At 58.3% G+C, this 24,757-nt stretch overlaps 1 protein-coding gene across 6 annotated transcripts in view; it reads right to left on the reverse strand.

Annotated features, from left to right (window-relative positions):
* Positions 1-829: 829 nt before the first annotated feature.
* LOC122381200 (homeobox protein homothorax-like) overlaps positions 830-24,757 on the reverse strand; it is a 126,964-nt gene continuing 103,036 nt past the window's right edge. For 2 of the 6 annotated variants that reach the window (XR_006256490.1, XR_006256488.1), the window contains 4 exons: positions 9,951-10,009; positions 4,839-5,008; positions 1,870-2,375; positions 830-1,837 (listed from right to left, as the gene is read on the reverse strand). Coding sequence is in view for 2 of the 6 variants with exons in the window: in XM_043365127.1 (XP_043221062.1) it covers positions 4,848-5,008; positions 9,951-10,009 (220 nt within the window). In the remaining 4 variants the exon portion in view is untranslated. Of the gene's footprint in view, positions 2,376-4,838; positions 5,009-9,950; positions 10,010-24,757 lie in introns of all 6 variants that reach the window. The other 4 variants (XR_006256491.1, XR_006256489.1, XM_043365127.1 and 1 more) reach the window with 2 other exon arrangements.

Genomic DNA, 24,757 nt, shown 5'->3' on the forward strand with positions numbered 1-24,757 from the left:
CTATAAAGGGTACTGAACTGGCATTTATGTCGCTTGAAGTGTGGCAGCTTAGGTATGTACGAGGCTTGACAGTTGAAGCTGAGAGAACTAGTGGATAGTAAGAAGGTATTGATTTGGGTGTAACGCTACCCGTTTTAAATAATAAATTTCGTGTAACATTTCAGTAGGTCGCTTCAACTCAAATTTGTGGAAAATGTTCACTCTACCTGTAATGTTTGTGCTCATTGGGCTCGCCTCCCCAATCCGTTTTTATCTCTCAGTTGTTACTGTTACTCTGTTACTCTTCTGTTATATCTGTTACTCTTCCATCAATTGTTTAGGTTTGAAAAGCTTAAAGGAAATAGTTCACTGTTAACATGGGGTTTTGAACTGGAATGGAAGTTTTGTAGCTTGAGCTGAGGCCTGAGACTAGCACAAATCAGAAGCTTTTACGGCCCAACAATCACCCTATAGACCAAGATATTCCATTTCTCGTCCCGAAAAGAGTGTGCAGAGGAATGCGTGCCTTAACATTTTGAGCATAAAAATCATAAATCCATTGCAAAAAAACTTATTTCGGGAAGGTGAACTATTCCCCCCCCCCCCAAAAAAAAACGCTCTCAATGATCTTTCAGCCAACGAAAAGTGGACGGATGTCACTCCAAGCCAATGTGGTTGAGGACTTTGGTGTGCCACATGCTGTGTGTTGTCCTATGCTAAGTATGTGTCCGTGATACTAGTTTCTAAGCTGATAGCCCTACATCCCCAGCTTGACATCGCAAAATAGGTATGTATTGTACGCACAATACCACTTCGCCCGACCATTCCTCCGCAACTAAAAACACCAGTGTACATTTACACAATTCAGTAGCTGTAATGTTCTCATTCAAAAACCATATACAATGCATTCTAATCCAGACAACAGGTCGGTACAGACGCTAGTTTTGTACATGAAATACCACTGTCAATGAAGCTGTACATGAATCGTAAGATCAGGTCGCGCCGGGGGCGATATTTCCGTCACTGAATTCGTCAGGCTCTTGGGCGACGGAGAAAGTCACACAGCGCCTTCCATCAGTCGCAACCCAAACGTAAGCCCACATGTTAGCTAGCAAATAAATCACATTTCAGAAACGGTATAAACGCAGGAACTATTGAAACCGAAGCCTAGCTTGACGCACATCACGCGAGGACGCCGCCGAATACGTTAACAATGTACTCAAGTGCACCGTGAATTATGACATTGCCACAATGCGGCTCGTCCGATTCGGAGAGTCACCGAGAGGTCACAGCGCCACGGCGCTTCTGTACGGCTTCCTATAGTCGAAATAATATCTGAGAGTCGCCGCCGAACCGGTGCAGACGTGCTCGGGTCGCGGTCGCAGTAAAATGCCGGCCGTAGGTGGCACAGTCAGAGTCACAGGCGTAGAATTTCTGCGCGCGCGCACGTGCGCTGTTGTTCCAATTTGGGGGGTTGTTAGAAGTCGGCGGAGAGGAGCGCTCTGCTGGGGTAGCTCCGGCAACGGAGAGGAGCGCTCTGCTGGGGTAGCCGGCGGCGGAGAGGAGCGCTGGAGAGGCGGTGACGGGGAGATTTTGATCATATGCTACGAGACGCGCCCACCCAGCCAGTGGAGTCGGGCTGCGGGCCGGCGGCGGCGCCCGGCCGCCACCACGGCACGATATGAGGGCACACACTACGCACTAGAACCGACACACTGCACCGGGCGCTCCCTCTCTCACACCCGCTCCCTCTCTTTCCGCGTGTATGTGTGTGTGTGTGGGGTGCCCGCATGAACAGAAATGCCCGAACGCACAATGATATACCCTGTTGTTTCCATTATACAGTACGCGGCGGACGGAGGCACCTGCGGCGCTGGCGCCCCGGCCACGCGCCGCAGGGCGCGTCCGGCGTGACGTCAAACGGACCCCCTGCCCAGAGGCGTGCGCCCGGAACCCAACTGCCGCGCGGGGCACACACGCCAAACAAACGCTCCCGGCCACTGGCGACGGCACGCGGCGCCGCCGCCGCCGGCAGCAACAAATAAGGGTATCAGCACTACACGGGCCACACGGCCGGGCGGAGGCCGCTGGCAGCGAGCCGCGCGCTACCGTCCGCAGTAACAAATTATGTACAGTCGTCATCACATTGAACATACAGGAGCGGCGGCGCGGCGCACCGAGGGCGCCGCGAACGCCGCCTATTGCTGCCGCCCCACACTCCACCACACACAATCAGCACGGTGCACACCATTGCCGGCCCACCGAGCCACGCGGCCGATGAACACACAGTGAAGCAGTTGGTCGCCACGGCGGCGCGCCGCGCTCAGCACCATCTAGCGATGAGGCGGCGAAACACAGCTGTCCGGCGACACCGCTGCAGAGATCCGGGCGGCCACCTGGCGGCAAAGGTACACAACTGTTAGTACCAGGGTTTCGGCACCAGGGCGAGAGCGCCCTCTCTCGGGAGACCGGACGATCAGAGGGCGAAGAGGGTGCCTGGTCCGTGATTAAGGAATGGTGCGGCGGGGGTTACTGACGCCACGGTAAGGTACCGGCGCTACGGGGCTGGACGCCGTACTATCCCTGGCGCTTGTGCAGCAGCGCCGCGCCCTTTGGTACGGCGGCGCACCCTGCAGCCGGACCGCGCAGAGCGCGCCGCTGATTACCAATGCAAAAGGCCGGCTGTTTTGGCCGGGCACTCGGCGCTAATCTGGCGGCCCTAAAACTGCACGGCGCCGGGCCTCGAGCACGCCTGGACCGCCGCGCCAGCGCCAGCGTAATTACCGAATGCAAATCACAGTTGTATAATGGCTCGCCGAAATGCCGGTAGCGGGGCCGGTTACAGTCCAGGTCGGTCTGGGAAGGTCCGGGTCCAGGTCTGGATCTGGAGCTGAATCAGGGCTTGGGTCCATGTCGGGGTTTAGTCAGGTCTGAGATCTGAAGTCCGAATCAGATCCAGATTCGAGCCGAGACGGAGTGAGGTTAGGCCCCGGGTCCGATTTGAGGCCGGTCAGAGTCCGGTTTCAGGTGCGATCGGAAACGACTGAAGGGTGCCGATAAAGTCATGGATTCGGGAACGGATGCTCAGATTCAGGCTCCGCCGACTCAGACCTTGGTGCGTTCTGTGGTGTGTTGCCTTGCATTGACACAGAATAGAACAATTATCCTATTGTCCCTCTCCCTAGCGAACAAAACCTGAGAGTATCCTATCCAGGATGCCTGATCAACACGCACAATGTAACCACACAGGCGTAAGTTAAACACGCATTTATCAGCCTTGGACCACATTCAGATGTCGGCCAGATAATAGCGCGTGTCCCTGTCCAATATCCATGGTGCTACACCAGAGTGCGTTTTGTCGAGACTGCCGGGACTGGGCCCACCACCCGCCCCGGCTGACCCGGCCGCCGCCGCAGTAGGCACCAGGCACCTGCGGCTGCTACGGGTGGTGGTGGCCGCAGTACTGTCGCTGCCTGTATATACCTGCGGCTGCTACAGGTGGTGGCCGCAGTACTACCGCTGTGTATACCTGCGGCTGCTACGGGCGGTGGCCGCAGTACTGTCGCTGTACATATATACCTGCGGCTGCTACAGGACTACAGGTGGTGGCCGTAGTACTGTCGCTGTATATACCTGCGGCTGCTACGGGTGGTGGCCGCAGTACTGCTGCTGTATATACCTGCGGCTGCTACAGGTGGTGGCCGCAGTACTGCCGCGGTGTATATACCTGCGGCTGCTACAGGTGGTGGCCGCAGTACTGCCGCTGTATATACCTGCGGCTGCTACGGGTGGTGGCCGCAGTACTGTCGCTGTATATACCTGCGGCTGCTACAGGACTACAGGTAGTGGCCGCAGTACTGCCGCTGTATATACCTGCGGCTGCTACAGGTGGTGGCCGTAGTACTGCTGCTGTATATACCTGCGGCTGCTACAGTTGGTGGCCGCAGTACTGCTGCTGTATATACCTGCGGCTGCTACGGGTGGTGGCCGCAGTACTGTCGCTGTATATACCTGCGGCTGCTACAGGTGGTGGCCGCAGTACTGTCGCTGTATATACCTGCGGCTGCTACAGGTGGTGGCCGTAGTACTGCCGCTGTATATACCTGCGGCTGCTACAGGTGGTGGCCGCAGTACTGCCGCTGTATATACCTGCGGCTGCTACAGGTGGTGGCCGCAGTACTGTCGCTGTATATACCTGCGGCTGCTACGGGTGGTGGGCGCAGTAGTGTCGCTGTATATACCTGCGGCGGCTACGGGTGGTGGCCGCAGTACTGTCGCTGTATATAGGTACCTGCGGCTGCTACAGGTGGTGGCCGCAGTACTGTCGCTGTATATACCTGCGGCTGCTACGGGTGGTGGCCGCAGTACTGTCGCTGTATATAGGTACCTGCGGCTGCTACAGGTGGTGGCCGCAGTACTGCCGCTGTATATACCTGCGGCTGCTACGGGTGGTGGCCGCAGTACTGTCACTGTAGGTATATACCTGCGGCTGCTACAGGTGGTGGCCGCAGTACTGTCGCTGTATATACCTGCGGCTGCTACAGGACTACAGGTGGTGGCCGCAGTACTGCCGCTGTATATACCTGCGGCTGCTACAGGTGGTGGCCGCAGTACTGTCGCTGTATATACCTGCGGCTGCTACAGGTGGTGGCCGCAGTACTGTCGCTGTATATACCTGCGGCTGCTACAGGTGGTGGCCGCAGTACTGTCGCTGTATATACCTGCGGCTGCTACAGGTGGTGGCCGCAGTACTGTCGCTGTATATACCTGCGGCTGCTACAGGTGGTGGCCGTAGTACTGTCGCTGTATATACCTGCGGCTGCTACAGGTGGTGGCCGTAGTACTGTCGCTGTATATACCTGCGGCTGCTACAGGTGGTGGCCGTAGTACTGCTGCTGGTAGGCGGCCGCCGCCGCGTAGTCCTGGTACGGGTCGCCGGTCCGGTGCAGCATCTGCTGGTGCGTGTCCATCACGTAGCCCATGCTGGCCGCCTCTGGCGAGTAGGCCGCTGCCGGGCCCGGGAAGCCCACTGCCGACACACGGGCACGGGTGGGGGTCAGGCAGGGGCTCCGAGGGACACCAACACTGCGGTCACACGGGCAGCGTGCAGAGGTCAGACAGGGGCTCCTCCGAGGGACACCAACACTGCGGTGACACGGGCAGCGTGCAGAGGTCAAACAGGGGCGGGGGAGGTCAGGCAGGGGGCTCTGTTGGCGCTGGGCGGTAACACGAGGGTGCAGCTATAAACGGGGGACCCGTGACACACTCTTTGCCCGAGATAAGCACTCAAGACATGACAGTGACCGCAGGGCATCTGTTACACATGAAAGACTCGCCAAATGAAACAGCTTGGAAAGGAGTTCTCGAAATGTCGGGCCTGTACATAGAGTAAGCAATTTCTTTGACCGTTCGCTAGGCCCTCCAGCACACAGAAACACAATTCGACAGGCCCTTCAACGGCATGCAGAATCGACATCATAGATCTATATGGCACTCCCATACAAGTGCTTCCAGATCAGCATGGACGGACGCCCTTCCATGAATAACAGCTGAAGCTACCCTGCGCCCGTTTGAACACAGCCGACCCGCTCCAAGAACCGACAGAGACAGTCCGATCAAATGGCCAGGACTGGCGGCCACCGAACCCCTTTGAGTGCCGCATGGCGAGGGTCCCGTACCGGGTAACGCACCGCGGGGGGGGGGCTGGAACTGCACCGCAGGGGGGGGGGGAGGGTGGAACTGCAGCCGTGCGCGGGCGAAACGCCCCTCTGCACCGGGATCAGACGCGCCCTCTCCGCAGCCCGGGTTCGCGGAAGCGGCGGCGGCCCAGGGGTGCGGTGTTGGGCAGGAGACAGGGAGCCGTACCCTAGCGAAGGAGCGCGGAGCGTACCCATCAGGGCGGGCTGGAGGCAGACACCGGCCCTCCCCGGACCTACTACCCCCCAGTCCTGAATCAGGGCCTGGGCACTGGACAGAGGACAGTGTGCAGGTCCTTTACCACCGTCTGCTCAGCGTGTGCGTCCACGATTCAAGCCAATATCTATCCAATACTGGGTCCCCACTTTGTATCCCCTTCCACCGGTCACATCTCGAGCTACCCTATCCCTCCATTGAACAGTTCGAACCAGACTCTTCTTTTCCTCCCATTTCCAATACTTACTTATCATATTTTCTAGCTCTGAGGCCAGTTTTACCAACAGAAAAATAGCCGCCTGCCGGAATTTTTTGCCTAAAGACCGCTTCAACTATGTGCCGTAAAGGGTAAAGCCCTATCCGCTTACGTGCCCAGCACGTTTACGCTCCGTATGTGAAGCGGTCTTTAGGCGAAAAATTCCGGCAGGCGGCTATTTTCTGTTGGTAAAACTGGCCTCAGATCCCATTGCACCTGAGTGACGGCCTGTCTGATCCCGCGCCGGCATGGTCCTAGCTCCAGTCCTTCGCACCTCGGCGCCTGGCCCGCGGCGGCTCGCTCCCTCCCGGCGCCGCCGCGCCACCCCAGGCAGCGGCCCGCCGGCGCCGCTCTGTGACACGCCGCGCCTCCTCGGCCGTCATTGTGGCCGGCCGCGCCACGCTCGTCATGGCCGCGCCGCGATTGTCGCGTCTTTGTGCGCGTCTGCGCGCCGCCCACGACGCGACACCGAGCCCCGTCACGCGCGGCCGGACGCCGTCACGATCCAAACGACGCACGGAAATGGAGCTGGGGACGCGCACCGCGCCCGTGACGCGTCACGGATTGGTCGGCGTGACGGTAGGGTAGGCGGCTGGCGCTGGGCTCGGGACTGTCTCGGGAGGGAGGCGGTGGGACCGCCGCGCGGTGCCGAGTGACCCGCTGTGTGCGCGGTGCCGGGCAGAGCGGAGAGCACGGGTCACGCCGGGCCACCAGGGACCGCCGCCGGCTGAGAGCGGGCGCTCCGTGTCAGTCACGCCGCTGTGACGCCGCTGCTCGCTGTGACTGCGGCCCGGCCATCGATGACTTATTCATATGCCGGCCGCCGCCGCCGAGTCCGCCCGGCTCCCCGGCGGCGCGTCAAATTCCGCCCCGGCGACGGTCGCCAAATCCGAAATCGGCCATTATTGTAATTGGCTTCATTCTGGGCCGATCGGCCGGCGGCGGCGGCGGCGCACCGTTTAGCTAAGCCAATCGGGGCCGGCCGGCCGTGCCCCGCCGTGTTTTAACTCTGGCCAAAAACTGGCCAGGACGCGAAATATCGACTATTTTTAAACGTTTTCATTTGGCCACTATCGTGTTCAAAAATGATCAGAGCATCTTTAACGACGGAAGCTTTTATTCTCTTAACTTTTAAAAAGGTTGAAAATGTACAACAAAGTCAGACAACTCTCAAAAGCTAAACTTCGGCGAACAAACGCAGAAACAGTCGCCTTGCTTCACGTCAACATCTTCGAGCGTTGGATTAACAAAACTATATAATTTGGGTACCAAACGATAGCGCGAACTTTTGGCTTTGTAATGAGTCATAATTTATATAATTATAATGCATATAGGTGTTACATTTAATGATTTTCGTCAGCCCTTACATTGGCACACTTTTTTGAAAAATGTCAATGTTCTTTTAGAGCTACAAAAAATTGTACGCTAGTGTACGGTCTCAGACTACCACCACACTGTAGGTCAAGGAGTTGTCTACGTGTCCTCAAAATTTCAGCTGCGCCTGAGTGCGCCGGTGTTGGGGGTGAACACTTTTTTGAATGAGTCATGTCTGTTCCTGCTGAGCCATGGGACGGGCTCTAGCGTGCGTTAAGGGAAATGCTAGTACTCCTCGTTCATTCTCTCGTCTATTGTGACGAGTTGGTGGCCAATGGAAGGTCGCCGACCTGTGTGCGACTTGCCGTACCCTGGGGCGTAATCAGCTGACGGCACGACCCCCCACGACACGTGCCAGTTGCATTTTTATGTGTCGCGAGAAGAAAGCAAAGGGTCTCCGGAACACAATGTCGGTGAATGACAGTTGTTCATTCAAAAACTGCTAGCATTCCTATGAAATATACATTTCTTAAATATCAACAGCATTATCGGTATAATCTATTATGTATAGTACCTATAGGTCTATAACAGGAACTTTCCACTCCATGGCTATTGCAGGAAATTCATAGATGGGCTCTGGAGCTGTATGGTCGCTACACATGCTTGCTTCATGCTTGATAGTTTATAAACATATCTTAGTACCTGATGGAGCGCAATAAAATATTCATTGTGCCCAGTTTGCGATGGGACTGCGAACTGAAAAGTGACTGTATGAGACCGGCCACAGCACGCATCGCTGATCACGATGATCGGCAGGGTTACCATCAGCCAGTATTAATACGTTCGACGTAGGTGGAATGGTATCATTAGTGCTGTCCACCTTTATGAAAAAGTATCCATTTGCTGCAGTAAGCGTCAGTTAGTATGGTGCCATACTAATCATTCCACATTCATCGGAATGTGGAATACACATTCCGGATCTAGATCCCAATGAAGTGCTTTTACGTGCACGTTGCATGTTACATAACGCACCATACAATAGGAATTGGTAAGAAGTTTTGGGATACATTCTACCATTTCACGTCATGCAATGGCGGATCCAGTGAAGGGCATAGTGGGTATTTGCCCTCCCCATAGCTGAGTCGTGTGGGCAAGACTATCCTTTTCCGCTCCCAAAGCTTTTGATGATGATAAACATAATACGGCGTCGATGCCTATCTGGACGAAAAGCAGGTCTTTCCGTCACAACCATTCTGAGGGATGGAGCTGACCGCTCGCTGCTCATTACCTATTTAGGTCGGTATGCTGATAACAGATGGGACTCCCTGAACTGCACACATGCAGCTTGCAGGCGTAGCGAAGCGTTGTTAAGTCACCGGCGCGGCGGTGGGTCGGGGTCGCCGGATGGGTCGGAAACATTTGCCCTCTCCAAACGGATAAGCTGGATCCGCCCCTGACGTCATGTGACGTAAAACATACAAGACTCTGGACTTACTAAAGTGGAGACCGGGTTAACATCAAGTTGATATCAAAACATACGTTTAAAATGTTTTTGAAATAAATATAAAGATTGTAGGTCCTATATGAATAAGTCTTATAACTATAAGAGCATTCAAGGTCACCTGAGGTCATCAACGCTAATTAACAAGGTCATGTCCTCAAACTTGACTTGCCTCGTCGATGAGCCTTGCTAAGACTCGCGGTTATTCTAAATTTATACATACCTAAATGTTCGTGCATTCATAGCTAGAACATGACAATATTTGTATATGTTTCGTGACACGTGTGACGTCATTAACAAGTACATAAGCATCTGGTCCGACATATTTTGCACTTAAAATGATCGTAGTCTCCAACGTTTCGTTTGAGCCCAAAAACACGTATGTATCTCATATAGTTTCTTAGTTATGAGCCCTGGCCAGTTTTGGTCCCGAGTTAAAACATAGTGCGCCGCCCGACTCGGCTCTGGCAGCTGACTGACACCGGCCGCCGGCGACAAATCGAAATTAATCGCGCCTCTTGGAGCGGCGTCTGCAGCGCGGCCCGCAGACAAACACAGGGCTAACGGGCCCGGCCGCCGCCATTGCGCTGGCCGCCGTGACGTCACGCTTTTTGGGGCCGCCGGCCGGTGCCAAACAAAGCGGCTTGTCGCCGTCAGACAGCCGATAGCAATAAAATAAACACGGGCCGGCCGGCGCATCCCGTTTGGCGACAGAGACGGCGCCGCCGAACAGGGCCGTCCATCGGCCGGCCGGAGGATCGCTCACCGTTCGGCGGCCCGTGCAGTCCGTGTCGGCACCGAGACGGAGTCGGCACTCGGCTGCAGAGGTGCGCGGCCGGGCCGGCCGGCCGGGGCCCGCCGCACCGGGCACAGCGCCATTAGCATAAATTTCCATAGTTTGGAGTTGCATGCAGACCACTCATTACGCCACACTCATTACATGCACTTGCAATTAGACGCTAGGCGACGGCGGGCCACGTGACTTACCGGCGCGATTTGATTGGTCAATCATGGGCTGGACGATGCGCCGCCGAGCGTTGATGAACCTGCGGAGAGGGACAGTGGGTGAGCACCGTGCAACGGCCGCCGAACACGAACACACAGCGCGAATGGCCACACCGCGCCGACATTTTGGGCCGGCGACACGAAATGGCCGCACGGCCGGCACCCACAGCACATATGGACGTAATTCGCAATGAAATACCAACTACGTTACTGTATTTCAAGTGTTGAGAATACACATACTTAAAATCCGAATGCAAATATGAATGCTACCATCAGTTCTTTTAGCAATGAAACGCATTTTAAACTTCCAATCACAAACATTAAATAAAACCACCACACTCCCCTGGCTTTTTCCATCCACAGCGCACAGCGTAAATGGGACAATCTTTTTCGACGCATATTTTGCATAAAATTAATATCTCCCTGGAGGAAGATGCTGCGAAATGGAATTTTTCCGCGGCGGCTGGCTCGAGTGCGGCGGCGGCGGCGCGGGCTGTTGTTGTCGGGCGCGGCCCGGTCCCCGCCGTTCCGACACCGTCTCCCTGGTGAGCCCACGCCCGATCGCGCCGCGCCGTCACTTGCTCGGTAAATTACGATAAAAAACCACAGCGCATTATTAATTTGATCTCATCCGCTGGGACGGCGCAGACAAAAAACGTCCGCCGAAAGAAATGGCTAGCGCCGCGCGCGAGGGAGGAAAAAGAAATATTCATGCCGGATAAACAACAATAATGGCCCGGCGGAATTGGCTGAAAATGAGCTTCGCGGTGCCTCTCGCGGCGAGACCACCAGAACGAATGGCACAGAATTGCTGGCTGATCTGTGGCGGCCACATTGGAGGGCGCCGTGCATCTCTGTCTGGCGATATCGCCGTGCCGGCTGCCGGGCACCCTATTTCACATGGTTCACGATAGGACAGCGGGCGCGGCGCTCCAGAGAACACTGGTCTCGGGCCGCTATCTCGGCCGAGACACATACATCTCTCGGGCCGTCGGCTGTGGGGCGCGCTGATAAGGGCGCAGCGGCCGGCCCGTCCATCTCTGCTCCGGACCGGGCCGGACCCGTCTGCAGACCACCGCCGCCGGCGCGCCGACTCTCGCCGCCTCGTGATCTATGGACGCGCCATGAACGTCTGGCCGCCTCACGGCCGCCATCTTGTATCGGAGAGGACCGCGCGATCTGCGCGCCGGCGACGGACGACAGCGACCCGGAGCGGGCGTCGAGATCATTACCATCGCGCCCTCTGCCCACCGCCGCCGGCGCAAAAACGCTTAATCACGTCTGCCAACGGCTGCGACGCGCGACAAAAAGTCGAACGAGCGGCGCTTATTTAATTTGGCCGGCCACTCGTTGGGACGCTATCGCCGTCCGATCCCGTCCGTGGGGCGCGGACACTTTTTGGTCGGCGGTGGGCGTCGGAGCGTCGCGGACGGACGGGTGGCGCCGGACCGTCTAAGGCCGGCCTGTCTCCGCCGGCCGCCGCTCACCTCCGCTATCACCGCCGCTCATCGCCACTCGTTCGAGGCGATAATTTATCCGGCGCTTCCGTAATTTATTCGGCCATTGTGGCGGCGGATAATAATTGTTATCACTGTGCGGGGCGGCCGAGACGCGCGTCATCCAGCGATCCGGTCATTACTCAATCAAGCGGCGATCGGCGGACGGCGGACGGTGAGGAATGCCACCGCAGCATACCTGGAGAGCGGCCCACAATGCAGCATCCCCGAGTCACCGCGCACCCTGTGATTACTGCCGGCCGGGCAGCTGGCCGCCGCGCCGGCCACCATCTAATGGAATCCGGCGCGCGCTATGGCCGCTCTGCGCCGGCCGCCGGCTCCTCCGGCTGCTCTCGGCCCGTTGTCCGCGCACCGGCCGTAATTACAGGTCCGCGCCGGCCGCTTTACGAGCCTCGATACACGGCGCGCCCGGCCGGCATGACGCGGCGCTCGCCAGGAATGCCGCACTGCGCCGCGCTCGTCTCCGGAGGCGTGCCGGCCGCGACGCGCCACTCATCGTCGCGCCGGGCGGCGACACGGCTCCGATATCAGTGGCGCCGCGGCCGCGGCCATAATCCGTCCGGCCGAATTCAGCGCGCACAATGCGCACCCCGCTCACTTGTCATCAATAACACGGCCCTGCCCGGCGACGGGCCGGTGGCCGCCCAAAGGGGCCAAATTACCAACTGTTAAAACGGGGCGGGGCGCCGGCACCGGCCATACACTTATGTCACTTCTGAACCAAGGAACGCCGGCGGAACCGGCTATTTTCTTGTTTAACCCTATCCGGATATGATTGGATTTATATGGGAGCCGCGGGGTGCGGGCCTGTAATTGTGGGCGCTGCCGAATTCTAAGGCCGGCCAGGTGGTGTTCGGTGTTCGGTGCTCGGACCGGCTGGCTCTCCCGGCTCGGAGAGCGGCGCCCCTCTCGGTGCCGGTGTCCGGCCCTCCCGCGCCGGCGGCGTTCATGTCCAACACGGTAGGCACGTGCGGCCGCTCACCGCCATCCTTCACGCAGCCTCCACATGATAAGATAGCACGCAACGGCGGCGTCCAGACGGCCGGGCGCCGGCGCGGGCGCCGCAGCTCCGGCAGCCGAGCTGCGCAGCCCGCCTATTGACATATCGGCCGGCGAGGAGGGGCTTACTGAGAGCCGGCCGGCCGCTCGGCAAATGGCAGCTCGGCCAGAGCTGCGCTATCGATCGGCGCAGCTCGGCCGTCTCCGTCCGCCGACCGTCTCAGGCCGACGGACCGACCGTCCCTCTATCTCAGCGCCAAGACGGCCCGGAAACCCTCGACCCGACCCGTTCCAGCCGTAGCGCTACTCGTACATCCGCCTCGCTGCTTGTCCCGTGTCCCATCGAGGACCCCTTGGACGGTGATTCACAGGCAGTCGCTGCTCAGCCGGCCGGTCGTACCGGGCTCAGTTGTGATGATTTAGCACCTCTCACGACGGACGAGGCCAGGCTGTGTCGCTTCGAGAGCGGGCCTGCACGCGCGTCCACGAGCCATCAGAATATAAGCCCGGCCACAGAGCCGCAGCTGCAATACTGACACCGGGCTCACGCTAACGGATGACGTCATAAAATGGCGCGGACGTCACGGCAAGGCGTGGAGTGACGTCAAACTCAGGTGCTTCGCGTAAATCCTCGCGGATTTTGCATGAGCATTGAGCACGTGTCCGGAGTATAAAAGATCACAGCCTACAGACGAGCATGGAATGGCAGTTGAAAATGAAAACCATCGGGCTCAAGGTTCCTTGGCTGTCACTCACAGTGGTGCAAAATCCATGGATACGCCCCTGTGGTCACAGCCAGAAAGCTCACAGTGTGAGAGCCCACACGCCCCCTACCACAGTCTCCTGTGAGCCTGCACGGAGAGACGCATGGTTAGGACTGGGTCTCTCGGCAAACAAGAGCCCCTCACCAACGTATCCCTGACCAATCTCTCATGTTCCCAAACGTGATCAGTGCGGCGTGAGACTCTCGCGTTTCCAAACGTGAAGCTCGCGATCCGGGTATTATTTTTCACACGCAGCCGCAGCGGCCTGTCCCCCGAGCCGCAGACGGCACGGTCGTAAACCGGCCACCAGGAACGCCCGCCCGCCGCCAGATTTGCAGATCGTAACATCGTGATACCTCCCACTCGAGTGGCGCCCTATTGGCGACCGGGTGTTACCGCTTCAGCAGAATCGCCGCTTTATGCGCTTTCTATGGGCGTCGGCGGGGAGATGCGGGCTCGGCGTTCAGGTTAGTGCTGTGAGCTGTGTCGTAAAGGCGACGACGGGCGGCGAGGGACACCTATGCTGAGCGGTTGACTGGCGAACTCCCCCCACTGCGGCCGCCGCCCCGATCATAGCCGATAGCGGGCCCATCAGCGGGAGGGCAAACGACGAAACGACTGCAACTGACGCGCGGACGGCATCTCGGCCGCCGCCTCCGGCACTGCGGCGCTGCGGACGGGCGGGGAGCCGGAGCCAGACCGCCGCTCGGTCCGCCGACCCGCCGACCCGTGCCGACGACCCGGCGACTTTAATCGCGCCGCCGCAGCGGGCGGTCCCAGATCGAAAATGGCGAGCGCCCGCTCAGCCAGCCGTCAATCGTCTGCTGCCGCCGTAACTCGCGGCGGCGGAGCGGCGCCGCCGCGGCCGGCGCTCTGTTGCAGCGTGCGCCGCGCCACCCGCTGCCGCTCTCATAAATTTGTCAATAGGGGCAGGTAGCGGCGGCGGCGCCCCGTGGCGCGCGCTATTACTGCACCGGTAACGACGCAGGCCGCGTCGCTGCCGACGGGGGGCCGCTGTGCAGCGCTCCGCCGGCGGCATCGACCGCGGGTCGCGCCGGAAAGTCCCGAGCCGACCGGATACTGAGCGGGCGGCGGCACGGCGCGTGACCCGAGGTTGGTCGTCACGGGTCGGCCGGCGGTTCAGCGGGTCAGCACAGACGGCTGTCCACATATGGTGCGGACGGGGGTCGGCCGCCAGCGGATAGGGGTGTCTCCCGGTTCTAGGAGACGCGTCTGAGAGACAGCGGGAGACGAGACGACGAGATGGTGCAGGGGGCGGGACAGAGAATCTGGCCAGGTGTCGGCGCTGATTCTCGTGTTCTTACGACTGCCAGTGGTGGCTAGCCAAAGCCTCTATGATTGAGCAGGTGTGAGGTGGAACGAACACGACTTTTTGTTTTATTTAAAGATAAAGCCACAATATTCCGGTACGGTAACCACTCGCCCGCGAAATCGAAGCACGCTCCGAACATCACGAAGGAGGTGGTGGCAAACATCGGGAAAACCAGAATGAAATATCAGCAGCCCGCAGGATTTCAAACATCAGCAGCCCACAGGATTGCGGTGTGGTGGATTCGGGCCGACCGCGGCGCCGGCTCGTGATGAAGCTACCCGGCCGGCCGGCGGAGCTCTGTGGCATTTAGCGATGGCCAGACATTGACACAAGTAATCCTGATGAAGTGACGTCGGGCCGCGGGCCGCCGGTCGTCCGTCCACCGTGTGACAAACAGGATTACCGCGGGGCCACGTGGCCACTGCCAGAGACTGGCGGCAGATCAGGGCCGGAGCCGAGCTGCCGGCGCTGTCGGGCAGGTCAGGTCATCCGCGCAGGGCAGGTCACCACCGGGTCAGCACCGCCCACGGCCCGTCAATCACCAGCGAGCACTGGTGAATGGGCACAGGTCACCGGTATCTCAAAGCTTTGGCTGCGCAGCACTGCCGACCAAACGCAGCAGTCACCACTCACCACAGGCATCTCCGGTGCAGTATGGCACCAGCAGCTAACCAAGCAGCTCTTTAGAAGCGTCTACGAAAAACGTCAGTGGAAGTAACTTTGATTTTTTCACTCTGTTTTATTTTTACACCACCGGATAACAGGATTAGTAGTGTTGCCGCCCACCCTAATCCCCAATCCTGCGTCGGCCGGCGGTAGGGCGATCACAGCTCGGGCAGAGCCGGCCGCCGCTCGGGCGGAGCTCCGGGCCGGCCGCTGACCGGTCACCGTCGCGTGGTGACCGCGTCACGCGAGGTGTCACCGTACGGTGACGGTGTCACCACGGCCTGACACACCGCCGCCACCACCGCCGCACGCTAATGCTATTTGCATGCTAAAACGGGCAGCCACGCCGCCCCTCTATTGAATGCCATAAATATGCCTAATTAAAAATTGATCTGCGCGAGACAGCCATTAAGGAAATTACAGTATCGCTTTAATCCACCAGCCAGATAGAGTTGGAAGGCCGTTGTCACATTAATATGCCGTGCGCGGGATAGTCGGGTCGAACTTTGTTTAAAGTTTCGCGAGACGCTGCCTGCTGGGGTTGAAGTTTCGCCATTCTGGTCGCATTTAACGCATGGACGACCGCGCCTGGGCGGCTGATGATTTTACAGGGTATCACAGGACATTAAAACTAGAATGGACGCTGAAATAATTACTTTATGCTCGGTCGACTGTGCTGGCATGACATCTCGACATTTCGGAGAAAAATTCGCGCTGATGCTGCGGCAGCCTGGCCGGGCAATCAACTTAGGGCGTCTGTCGGACGGTCGATCGGACGGACACGATCCGGGAGGGCAGGGGAGGGCAGGCTCGGGACCAGAGTCGAACCGGAGAGTCGGTGGCGTGACGGTCAGCAGGCAGCAGTCGATGTAGTAGGGGAGAGTGGGGAAAGATGCCCAGGGTTTTACTATGTCATATATTATTCGAAAATGACGATAGGAAAGCAAAAACTTGGAGTTTCAACGGAAGCCGACATCATTTTTCTCCAAAAATATCACACTTTCGTGCCTGAAATATTATTACTTTTTTTGCTATTAAGGATTTTCCTGAAGAAGTGAAAGGGGGCATCTTACCCCACAGGGTGGGAAAGACGCCCCCTGACGTTGGGAAAGATGCCCCCTGCACTATAAGTGACATAAATGGGCATGTGAATCGTCTGAACGAATCAGTAGTCCCTTGGAGCCTGCAGTAGACACCAAACGTCATCATACGGGCCCTCAAAAGTAGTCGTAAGGGGCTTCAGAGGTCATCGTTAGGGCCATCATAGTCCAGCGCGGCCAAACAAGCCTCCGTGGTGGCGTTCGGAGACCAATGTGGGGCTCTTATAGGTCTTCATGATGCTTGAGGGCCCTCGAGCCCATCGTGGGGACCTCCGATGCCAGTGCGGCCCGTGGGGCCAACGTGGGAGCCCTCAAAGGATGTCGTGATGGGCCCTGGAGCCAATAATTGGGCCCACAGAGGCCGTCGTGAGGGCTCTCAGAGTCAGATGCCGCCCAAAAAGTCGCTATGTGGGCCGAGAGACCGGCATGGGGAGCTCCCGACCGTACTGGACTCTCAATAGTCCCAGATCGGCTTTTGTCTACATCACAAGTATGTAATAAATGATTTGACGGGCTGTTTGAAGGACAGCCTACGGATTTAGGGGGGCGTCTTTCCCCATCAGGACAGGGGGCATCTTACCCCAAGGTACCGAAGTAATATGAAATCAGTACAATTTGTTAGCCATAAAACTACACCATGAAACAAACTGTTTGGGACACAGTACACGCATGCTAATGTATCACGACTATAGCAAGGGACGCAAAAATTATTTACCTTCTTTGATATTTACAATGTTCTGACACCAAAATATTTTTTGAAAGCAGCAAATAAAAAACATGCAGTCATCAGCCAGCCGTTGCCCAACTGAGCTTCGCAATTTTTTGTGCCGTTAACAAGGCAGGCTTCCGCTTTACGCTAAGAACATTAATTTCCAGGTCCGATTCTTTGTTTCGTCGCTAGAGGGGGTGGGGCGTCTTTCCCACCCTGGGCATCTTACCCCACTCTCCCCTACAAAGCTCGACATCATACCCGGTTTCAAACATGGGCACTGACTACTGACTAGGAACAAAATAATTCACATAAAAAGTTACATCGTGTGCGCAGAATCATATAAAAAGTCACATCATTCACTTCATTTTTGGAGGTCAACCCCAAGGCCCTAAATACAGTCAACCCTTTCACAATATTTTTGCATATTGGGCGGTCGGGAGACAGATAGTTTGTTGCCTGCTCTGTCTCTTCTTCTGTTAACTCCTCTCTCGCCGCCTTTGTCTCGATTTCTTTAATCATAGATAACATGAATCATTTTATCTATGCCTTAATCAAACTGTCTGCCTTTTGCCAAACCTTAGTTTCATTTTCTGTTCATCTGTTTTTATCCCCGTGTCTGATGTCTTTGCTCCTGTATCTGGCCCCGTCTCTGATCTGCCTTTCTGCCTGTGTCTGCCACTGTCTCTGCCAATGTCTCTGTCTGTCCTCAGCCCTCTCTGTGTCTGAGCCGCGGCGCGGCGCTGGCCGCCGCTCCACCAGGTTCCGCCTGGGGCGCTCTCCATGGCGGCGCGCAGGGGAGGCCGGGTCATTAATCATTGTCCCCCGGGCCGGGTGACGGAAAGAGGAGTGCACGTCGATCGGCCGCCGTCGGCCCCGACGCCCAGCAGGCAGAACGACGACGAGATGAGACGAGACGGGACGGGACGGGACGGGACGGGGTGGGATGGGAAGGGATTCTTCGGGATGGGAAGGGATTCAGAGGTAGGATGGTGAGAAATGGGGAAAATTGCGCAATGACCTCAATGTTTAAACTGGGCGAATAGAATGGATCAGCTAGGATGAGATGAGAAAGAAAGGAAAAATGTAACGAAGACCTTCATGAGGACAAAGGACAGTGTTGGAAAATGAGCAGGTGCGGCAGCATTGGCGTTAGGAAGGAAAAGCGAAGAAATGAAAAAAAAAACGCACGAAAGAGAATAAAGCGAAGGCATAAATTTATCATTGGATACATTTATAATTGAATGTTGGCAAACTGTACGCATTATGTAAACAGCTGAATGCAGAATGCATGGTCCGCTGAATGCAGTTACATCTCGGAGTGAGCCGTTCGCCGTTACGTGCCGTACCGCGGGTGACCGTGAGCTGGTCACGGCAGCGGGCGGAGCTGGCTCCCGGCCCGGCTCCCCGGTTACACAGACGGGCTCAAACAGCGGCGAGCACACGCTGCCGGCGGCGCGGTCCGTGTCTGCGCCGACAGCCGGCAAACAGCCGCGGCTATCTGCCGGCCACGAGCGGCCCGCGACCACAGCGCGGCGCGCACCGCCGCCCGTTTGCGCTGCCAACAGGCGCGCCGTTTGCTGAGCGGCCGAGTCCGAGAGGCCGTCGGCGCCGCGCCCCGAGAGCGAGGGTCAGCCGCCAGCCGGCGCCCGGAGCGATCACGCGGCGGGGCCGGGGCCGGCCGGACCCCTGCCCCGGCGCTCGACCTCCGGCCGGAGACCAGCCAAATTACGGCCGGCCGCCGCGCCGGCTGGCGATAAGAGCTTCATAAGCGCGCTGCGCGTGAGCGCGCCGGCGCCGATCCATCAGAGCCGGCCGGGGTCAGGCCGGCTCCGTGTAAATCACCGCGCCGCCAATGAAGACACGGCCGCGAGGACCCACCAGCCGCCCCCCCCCCGCCCGCCGCCGCCGCCGGCCGGCCGGCAGCCCAAAGATAATCGAGCCAAATAAATTAGAGCCTTCGGTAACAATGAAATCGACGGACACTCGGCATCGGCCAAATTGGATAAGTAAATCACATCTGGGACGGCGGTACGCTATCGACCGAGGGCGGGGGCGGGGGCGGGGGCGGGGGCGGCAGCGGCGGGCGGCCAATGCGGCCGGGCCCCGGTGCCGTGCCGGGACGCCGTTTGAGAGCCGTCTCCAATCAGAGCCGGCCGGCCGGGCGGCGGCGACCGAGTGCCGCCTGACACGGCAGCCGGGCCAGCATGGCAGCCGCCGCCGCTCCCCGCGGCTGGTGCAGCTCCCCCGGCAGCCGCCGCAGCTCCCCGGCAGCCGCCGCAGCTCCCTGGCGGCTGCGGGAGAGCCCAGCGGCTGCCGCAGCTCCCCCGGCAGCCGCCGCAGCTCCCCGGCCCCCGGATCGGCCGTCCAGCGCGGCGCACTGCGGCCCGGCCCAGGAGCCCTCCTCTCCCCCGGCGTCCCAGTTAGCGGGACAGCGGCCGAGTTCGTGAAACAATCACATGTGGAATCCGACCAGGTGTGCGGCTAAGCATAGCGTGCCCGATGATCTTTAAAACTTAAGGAAAACAACCCTGAGCCAGAGCTAAAAATCAACTTATTATAACAGCGGCATAACACCGTCACGGCGCAAACTAGTTTCAAATAACGGACTTGTGTCGAAATTCGCTGCGAAATGCCGAGGCTGAACTTTCGGATATATGAGGCGAAGGTAAATGCCGAGAACCATCAAAAGACAGCTGCTAGCTCCAGGTAAATCTCGGCATTCAGTGACCGAGTTCGCCGCGCCGCAATCTTTCCTCTCAGCCAGCACATCACATAGCAGATCAATGCTGAAAGTCCTTGCGCGCACCGCTTTTTATTTGTCTTTTCCGCAACACATTTTAGTCTTCAGAAACAGGGTAAAGCCATCGCCAGCAGCGCAGCGTCAACTGGGAGGAGTTGCATTGTCCGATCGTCGGGGCGATCCGCGCCTCCAGATATCTGTCTCAACCATCTCTGATATGCTCCGTGTTCTGGTCCCCGGTCTTTTGTCTGATCCACACCAAATGGGTCTGGCGCGGCCGTGTCTCTCGCGAGCTGCTCTATCCAGCAGCTCTCGGCGGCGGCCCGTCCGATCCCGCGTCTCGGCGCCTCCCCGCTCCCTCGGCAGCCTCCCCGGGCCATTAGTTCCCCGCTCTCCCCCTGCCCTCGGGTGTCCACAGAGCGCCGAAGGGTTGCACATATTACTGTAATGATGTGTAATACTATCTCAAGATTAGGGCCGCAGGCAAACAATGGCCTTAGCAAATTTCGCCGTAATTGTTTTGGCAGAGTGCGCGCCGGCCCTAATGGGAGGCGCACGCGGAAGTCGCCGCAGAGGGTCCGGAAGACGGCGTTTGTAGCCGCCGGCATCGACGCGCGCTCCCCTTCCGGCGTCCAGCGGCGAACGTCGCAATCGACGCGGATGCCGTCGGAATATTCTCGCCGCTCGGCCGGCTCCGCTGCAGGGGCGCCCCGGCTGACCAGGGCGCTGATCAAAGCCGACGGCCACCGCCAGAAAATGGCAAATTTCACACGCTGCGATCAAGCGTCGGCCGGGGGGCGTGACGGCGCCGACGGTCTGAGAGGGCGGCCGACGGCGGCGACACCGAAACTGCATTAGCAATCTTCATCAATATACCATCAGCAGTGGACAGGAAACTTGATGAAATCTCCACGTCGTCACGCCGTCCACTGCCGCCGACGAAATGAGAAAACCCGAGTGGTCAGCGGCGAGGGACGTCTCAGCCGAGCGGGAACGAGTGCCGCGCTCATCTCTCGGCGCCGCGAGACGCCTGTCGGGAGGAGCTCTCGGGGACTCAGGGGTGACTGCAGCGGGCTGCTATCGGCTCCCGCAGGCGACCACCGAACTCCCGCCGATACACCGGGGCCCAGCTCGGGCTATTTTCCGCGGCGCGCGGCCAAATGAAAAACTGCGGTAACGGTCGCCTGGGGCGCCGTCCGTTGTGCCGACGGCAGCGGCGGCGGAAGGGTTGTGTGGCGCCGTAATCTCAGCGGACGAGCGCCGCGGCCACCGCGGGCCGCAGCGAAATACTGGCCGGCTACCGCGGGCAATACTGGACGGCCCAACGGTGACCGGGTAACGAACAGGCCAGGATGCCGATACGGTGCGGAACGTGCCCAGAAAGCCGAGCTCGGAGCTGAATTGAGGGGCACAGCGTCGAAAATAATGCGGGTTCAACATAAAAAGTACGTGAGCCGCCAACCGACTTAAATTATGTCCATGGTTCTTCCATATCAAATTATGAAGCAATTTCCGCTGCCCTATCAGTACATGAATTTATTATTTTGTACGATATAGAAGTATTAACAAAAAAGTCTAAAAGATATACCTAAAAGTTTGTAAAATAAATCCTATGCAACCCACCTCGAGCTCAGATCGCTCTGTGACGGATTCTCGATGGAAACGTCTTTTGCTGTGCCTTGCTGGCAACTTCTGTCGTATTCGGTTGTATTTTCTAAAAAAATTAGTTTCATTATGAACCGCTGAATTACGCAGTAGCGAGTGCCGAGTAGTAACATAGTGATTGATAAGTAAATTTGAAAAAAAACTTGTGTACTGGACTGGGCTGATTCTATCCCAGAAGATGCTGGGAGGGTGCGGGAGACGTTCTCCGTGGGTCAGCAGACCCCTGCAGAGTCCGTGCAGGCTCCGCTGCCCACACAGGCCCCGCCGCCCGGCCCGGGCCAGCCGCTGCAGACCTAGCCGGCCGCTGCTAGCCGGGGGCGCGGCCGCCACTCGGGCGCCAGTCGCTGCGCACACAGGCCACAATAGAGCACGAGAGGGGCGCATTGTTGACCCCGTCAGCCGGTGATCTATCGGGCCCGGGCGGCGGCCCTATTTTGACTCGGCCGCCGCTTCCCATTGTCGGCCAGATCTAAATATCCCGTGCACACACAGTACACACGGGAACACGGCACGGGATGAGGGGGAGGGGGGGGGGGGGGAGCGGGCGGGCCGCGCGCACTATGTCAAATGTCCAACGGGCCAGTGGTCACCGACAAGCTGTCCAATTTGCCGACTGTCACGCCGAGGGCGGGACGGACGACCATTAGTTTCAATCGCTGATTGGTTTTGGAATGAGCCAGCGCGCGGCGGCCCGCTCGCCAGACCGCGGCCCCTACACGGTCTGTGCTGTGATGGCCGCCGACCGGACCGCACCGGACGACCCGGTTCGTCACGGTGCGGCCCTGGCCGCCGAGAGCCCCCCCCCCCTCCCGGTCTGACCGGAACAGAGCCCTCGGCCCGACCCAGGGGCTGCTGTATCCCCCAGCCGGGCCCAGCGTCCAGCTCCCGTCCCCCAGTCGGGCCTGGGGCCAGCCGACCGGCCACCGTCCCCCGCCGGCCACTAAATGGGCCCACAAATCTCCGCCTGCATCAGTCGGCCGGAGATTCGACGGCCGCCGGCGGACATAGAGCCCGAGATTTGTGTCCGGAAGGCAGCCCCTATCCACGACATCAAATCATCCGAGCCGCGGCGGCGGACCGGCGCGGGGCGCGGCGGCCAGTCCAAGGGAGGCGTGCGACGGATCTGAGGGGCAGCGCAGCGCCGCAGCATTCGCCAAAACACCATCGCACCCTTCTCAACATCGTGATTCTTAATCAAAACTGAGTATTTTCCTGGCACGAATACACGCAAGCAAAAGAGATACACCAACTAACGGTGTCCCAGTCCATGTCCCACACTCCCCGCGACTGAGCTGGTGGGGGTGGGACGGGACGGACCCGCGGGCCGCGACCCGTTCCGTGGAGCGGGTCCATCGCACCCGCGGCGGCAGCGGAACGCCCTCTCTGCGCCGCCGCTCGCCGGCGACCATCAGCGCTTATTACTTCCTCCCAGGCCGGCGCATTATTTCATTTGTAGCCAATTAGGCGTCGCTGAGCCGTCGGCCGCTCCCAGCGCCTCCGAGTGCCTCCGAGCCGTCCAGGACGGGACTGGGGAGGTGGGGGGCCACGGGCGCACAGCCGCGACAACAGCGGCGGCGGGAGGCGCGTCTCAGCCGACCGCCGCGGAGGGCCCGAGAGCACCTCGTAAAAGCGTCATGCCGTGAACGTTTTATGACGTCCTGATTGAAACAGTTGGAGAAATGCTCGGCTCCCCGCCCGCGGCGCTCGTAAACAGCCGGCGGCGCCCGTGCTCGCCGTTTACGACGCGTAAGCGTGTGCCATACGCGCCGCCAAGTGCGTGTTTAACACCTCGGTGCGGCCGCCCGATGGCCGATTCTCAGGCAACTTTCTGCCGCGACGCTCGGGCGGGTTTGCGACATCCCGCCGGAGTCGGCAGTCGCCCTCAGAGACGGCGGCGCGATGAACAGCTCGGACCATTTCCAGGCGGGCGGCAATCTTGGCGGCGGAAAATAAGGCACGTCCCGCGGCGGGCGCGCGCCGTTTCGCCGTCGTCTCGGCAGCCGCCCCGGCCAGCGACGCGCGTAATTCTGGCCCAACGATGCTCTGGGGGCGGCGTGTGTTTCAATTTGATCAAGTGCGTCGGCCGGCCGGCGCTCCGTCCGCCGGCCACGACGCGCCGTCGCCCAGCAGACGGATGGGTCGGCAGCACGACGGCGACGTGCGGGCGACGCAGACGACGCCGGCCCGATGGACGGCATCCAGCCGCTCTCGGGAGATCAACGGCTGCAGCACGACAGATGACGGCAACAGAGGCACTGTGGTCGGGCGTGCTCGTCGTACATTTTAAAAGCTGAAGGAATTTTAAAATGAAATTTCAAGCAATAGATACACAAAAACATCAAATATATTTTGAAACAGCTGCAGTCTGTTGTTTGTAATTATCGGTCCGCTTTAATTACATCCAGCCGGTTCCAGCCGGCGCTGGAGAAGAGGGTCGTGTCGGCGGTGCTCCGTGCCTCTGCCCCCAGTCTCGCTCTCTCTCCATAGGGGAGAGTGGGGTGGGTTGTATCAGTTTTTACTCCGAGACCCATAACCTCGTAACTATCCGTGATAAACTCATTATTTCCATACTATCTCCTTCCTTGATTCTTCTGCTTTTTTGTGCAAGGTAACTTTTTCGTTACCTCTACTAGTTTTTCTTCTACGGTCTGCCGAAGAGAGCAATGTTTTTGATACAACTTGCCCCATGGCTTGGGTGAGTTGTATCACATGGTGGGGTAATTTGTATCACTATTTCACGTTTCAGGGAGTGTGTTTGCTACTGGTTTTGAACATAACAACAACATTAAATGGGGTTAATACAATGTATTTGCTCAAAGGCTTCACTTTTATTAGACCAAACTTGGTCAATCCGAACGAAACATCGAAACGAACGAAACATCAACAGACTAGACGCAAAAGTGACCCGTTAAGAGCAAAGCAGCCAACACATTGTGCCGAAAAGGAACGAGTATTGACTAGCTACCTACAAACGCGAGCCAGGGCTTAGCTTTCGCGATCAAAAGCAACATACCCATACATACATACATACATACATGTTACAACATACCCCACCCAGCTCTGATACAACATGTACCTCGCCGCCATCTTGGAAAAAAACATCTTCGTGCTCAAAAACAGCGGACAGCTGGAGAAATCCATTTTCACTCACGCAGCCTTAGAACCTACCCTCACCACCACTACGGAGATCTTTCAAATTCGTGCACATCTAAATGCCCAAAACACACATTTTCCTGCAACCTATTTTTTTAGAATGCCATTAAAAAAACATAAAATCGGCTCTCACCTCGAGA

The sequence above is a fragment of the Amphibalanus amphitrite genome, unplaced genomic scaffold (assembly GCF_019059575.1).
Source record: "Amphibalanus amphitrite isolate SeventyFive unplaced genomic scaffold, NRLGWU_Aamphi_draft 000010F_arrow, whole genome shotgun sequence".
Lineage (NCBI taxonomy): Eukaryota > Metazoa > Arthropoda > Thecostraca > Balanomorpha > Balanidae > Amphibalanus > Amphibalanus amphitrite.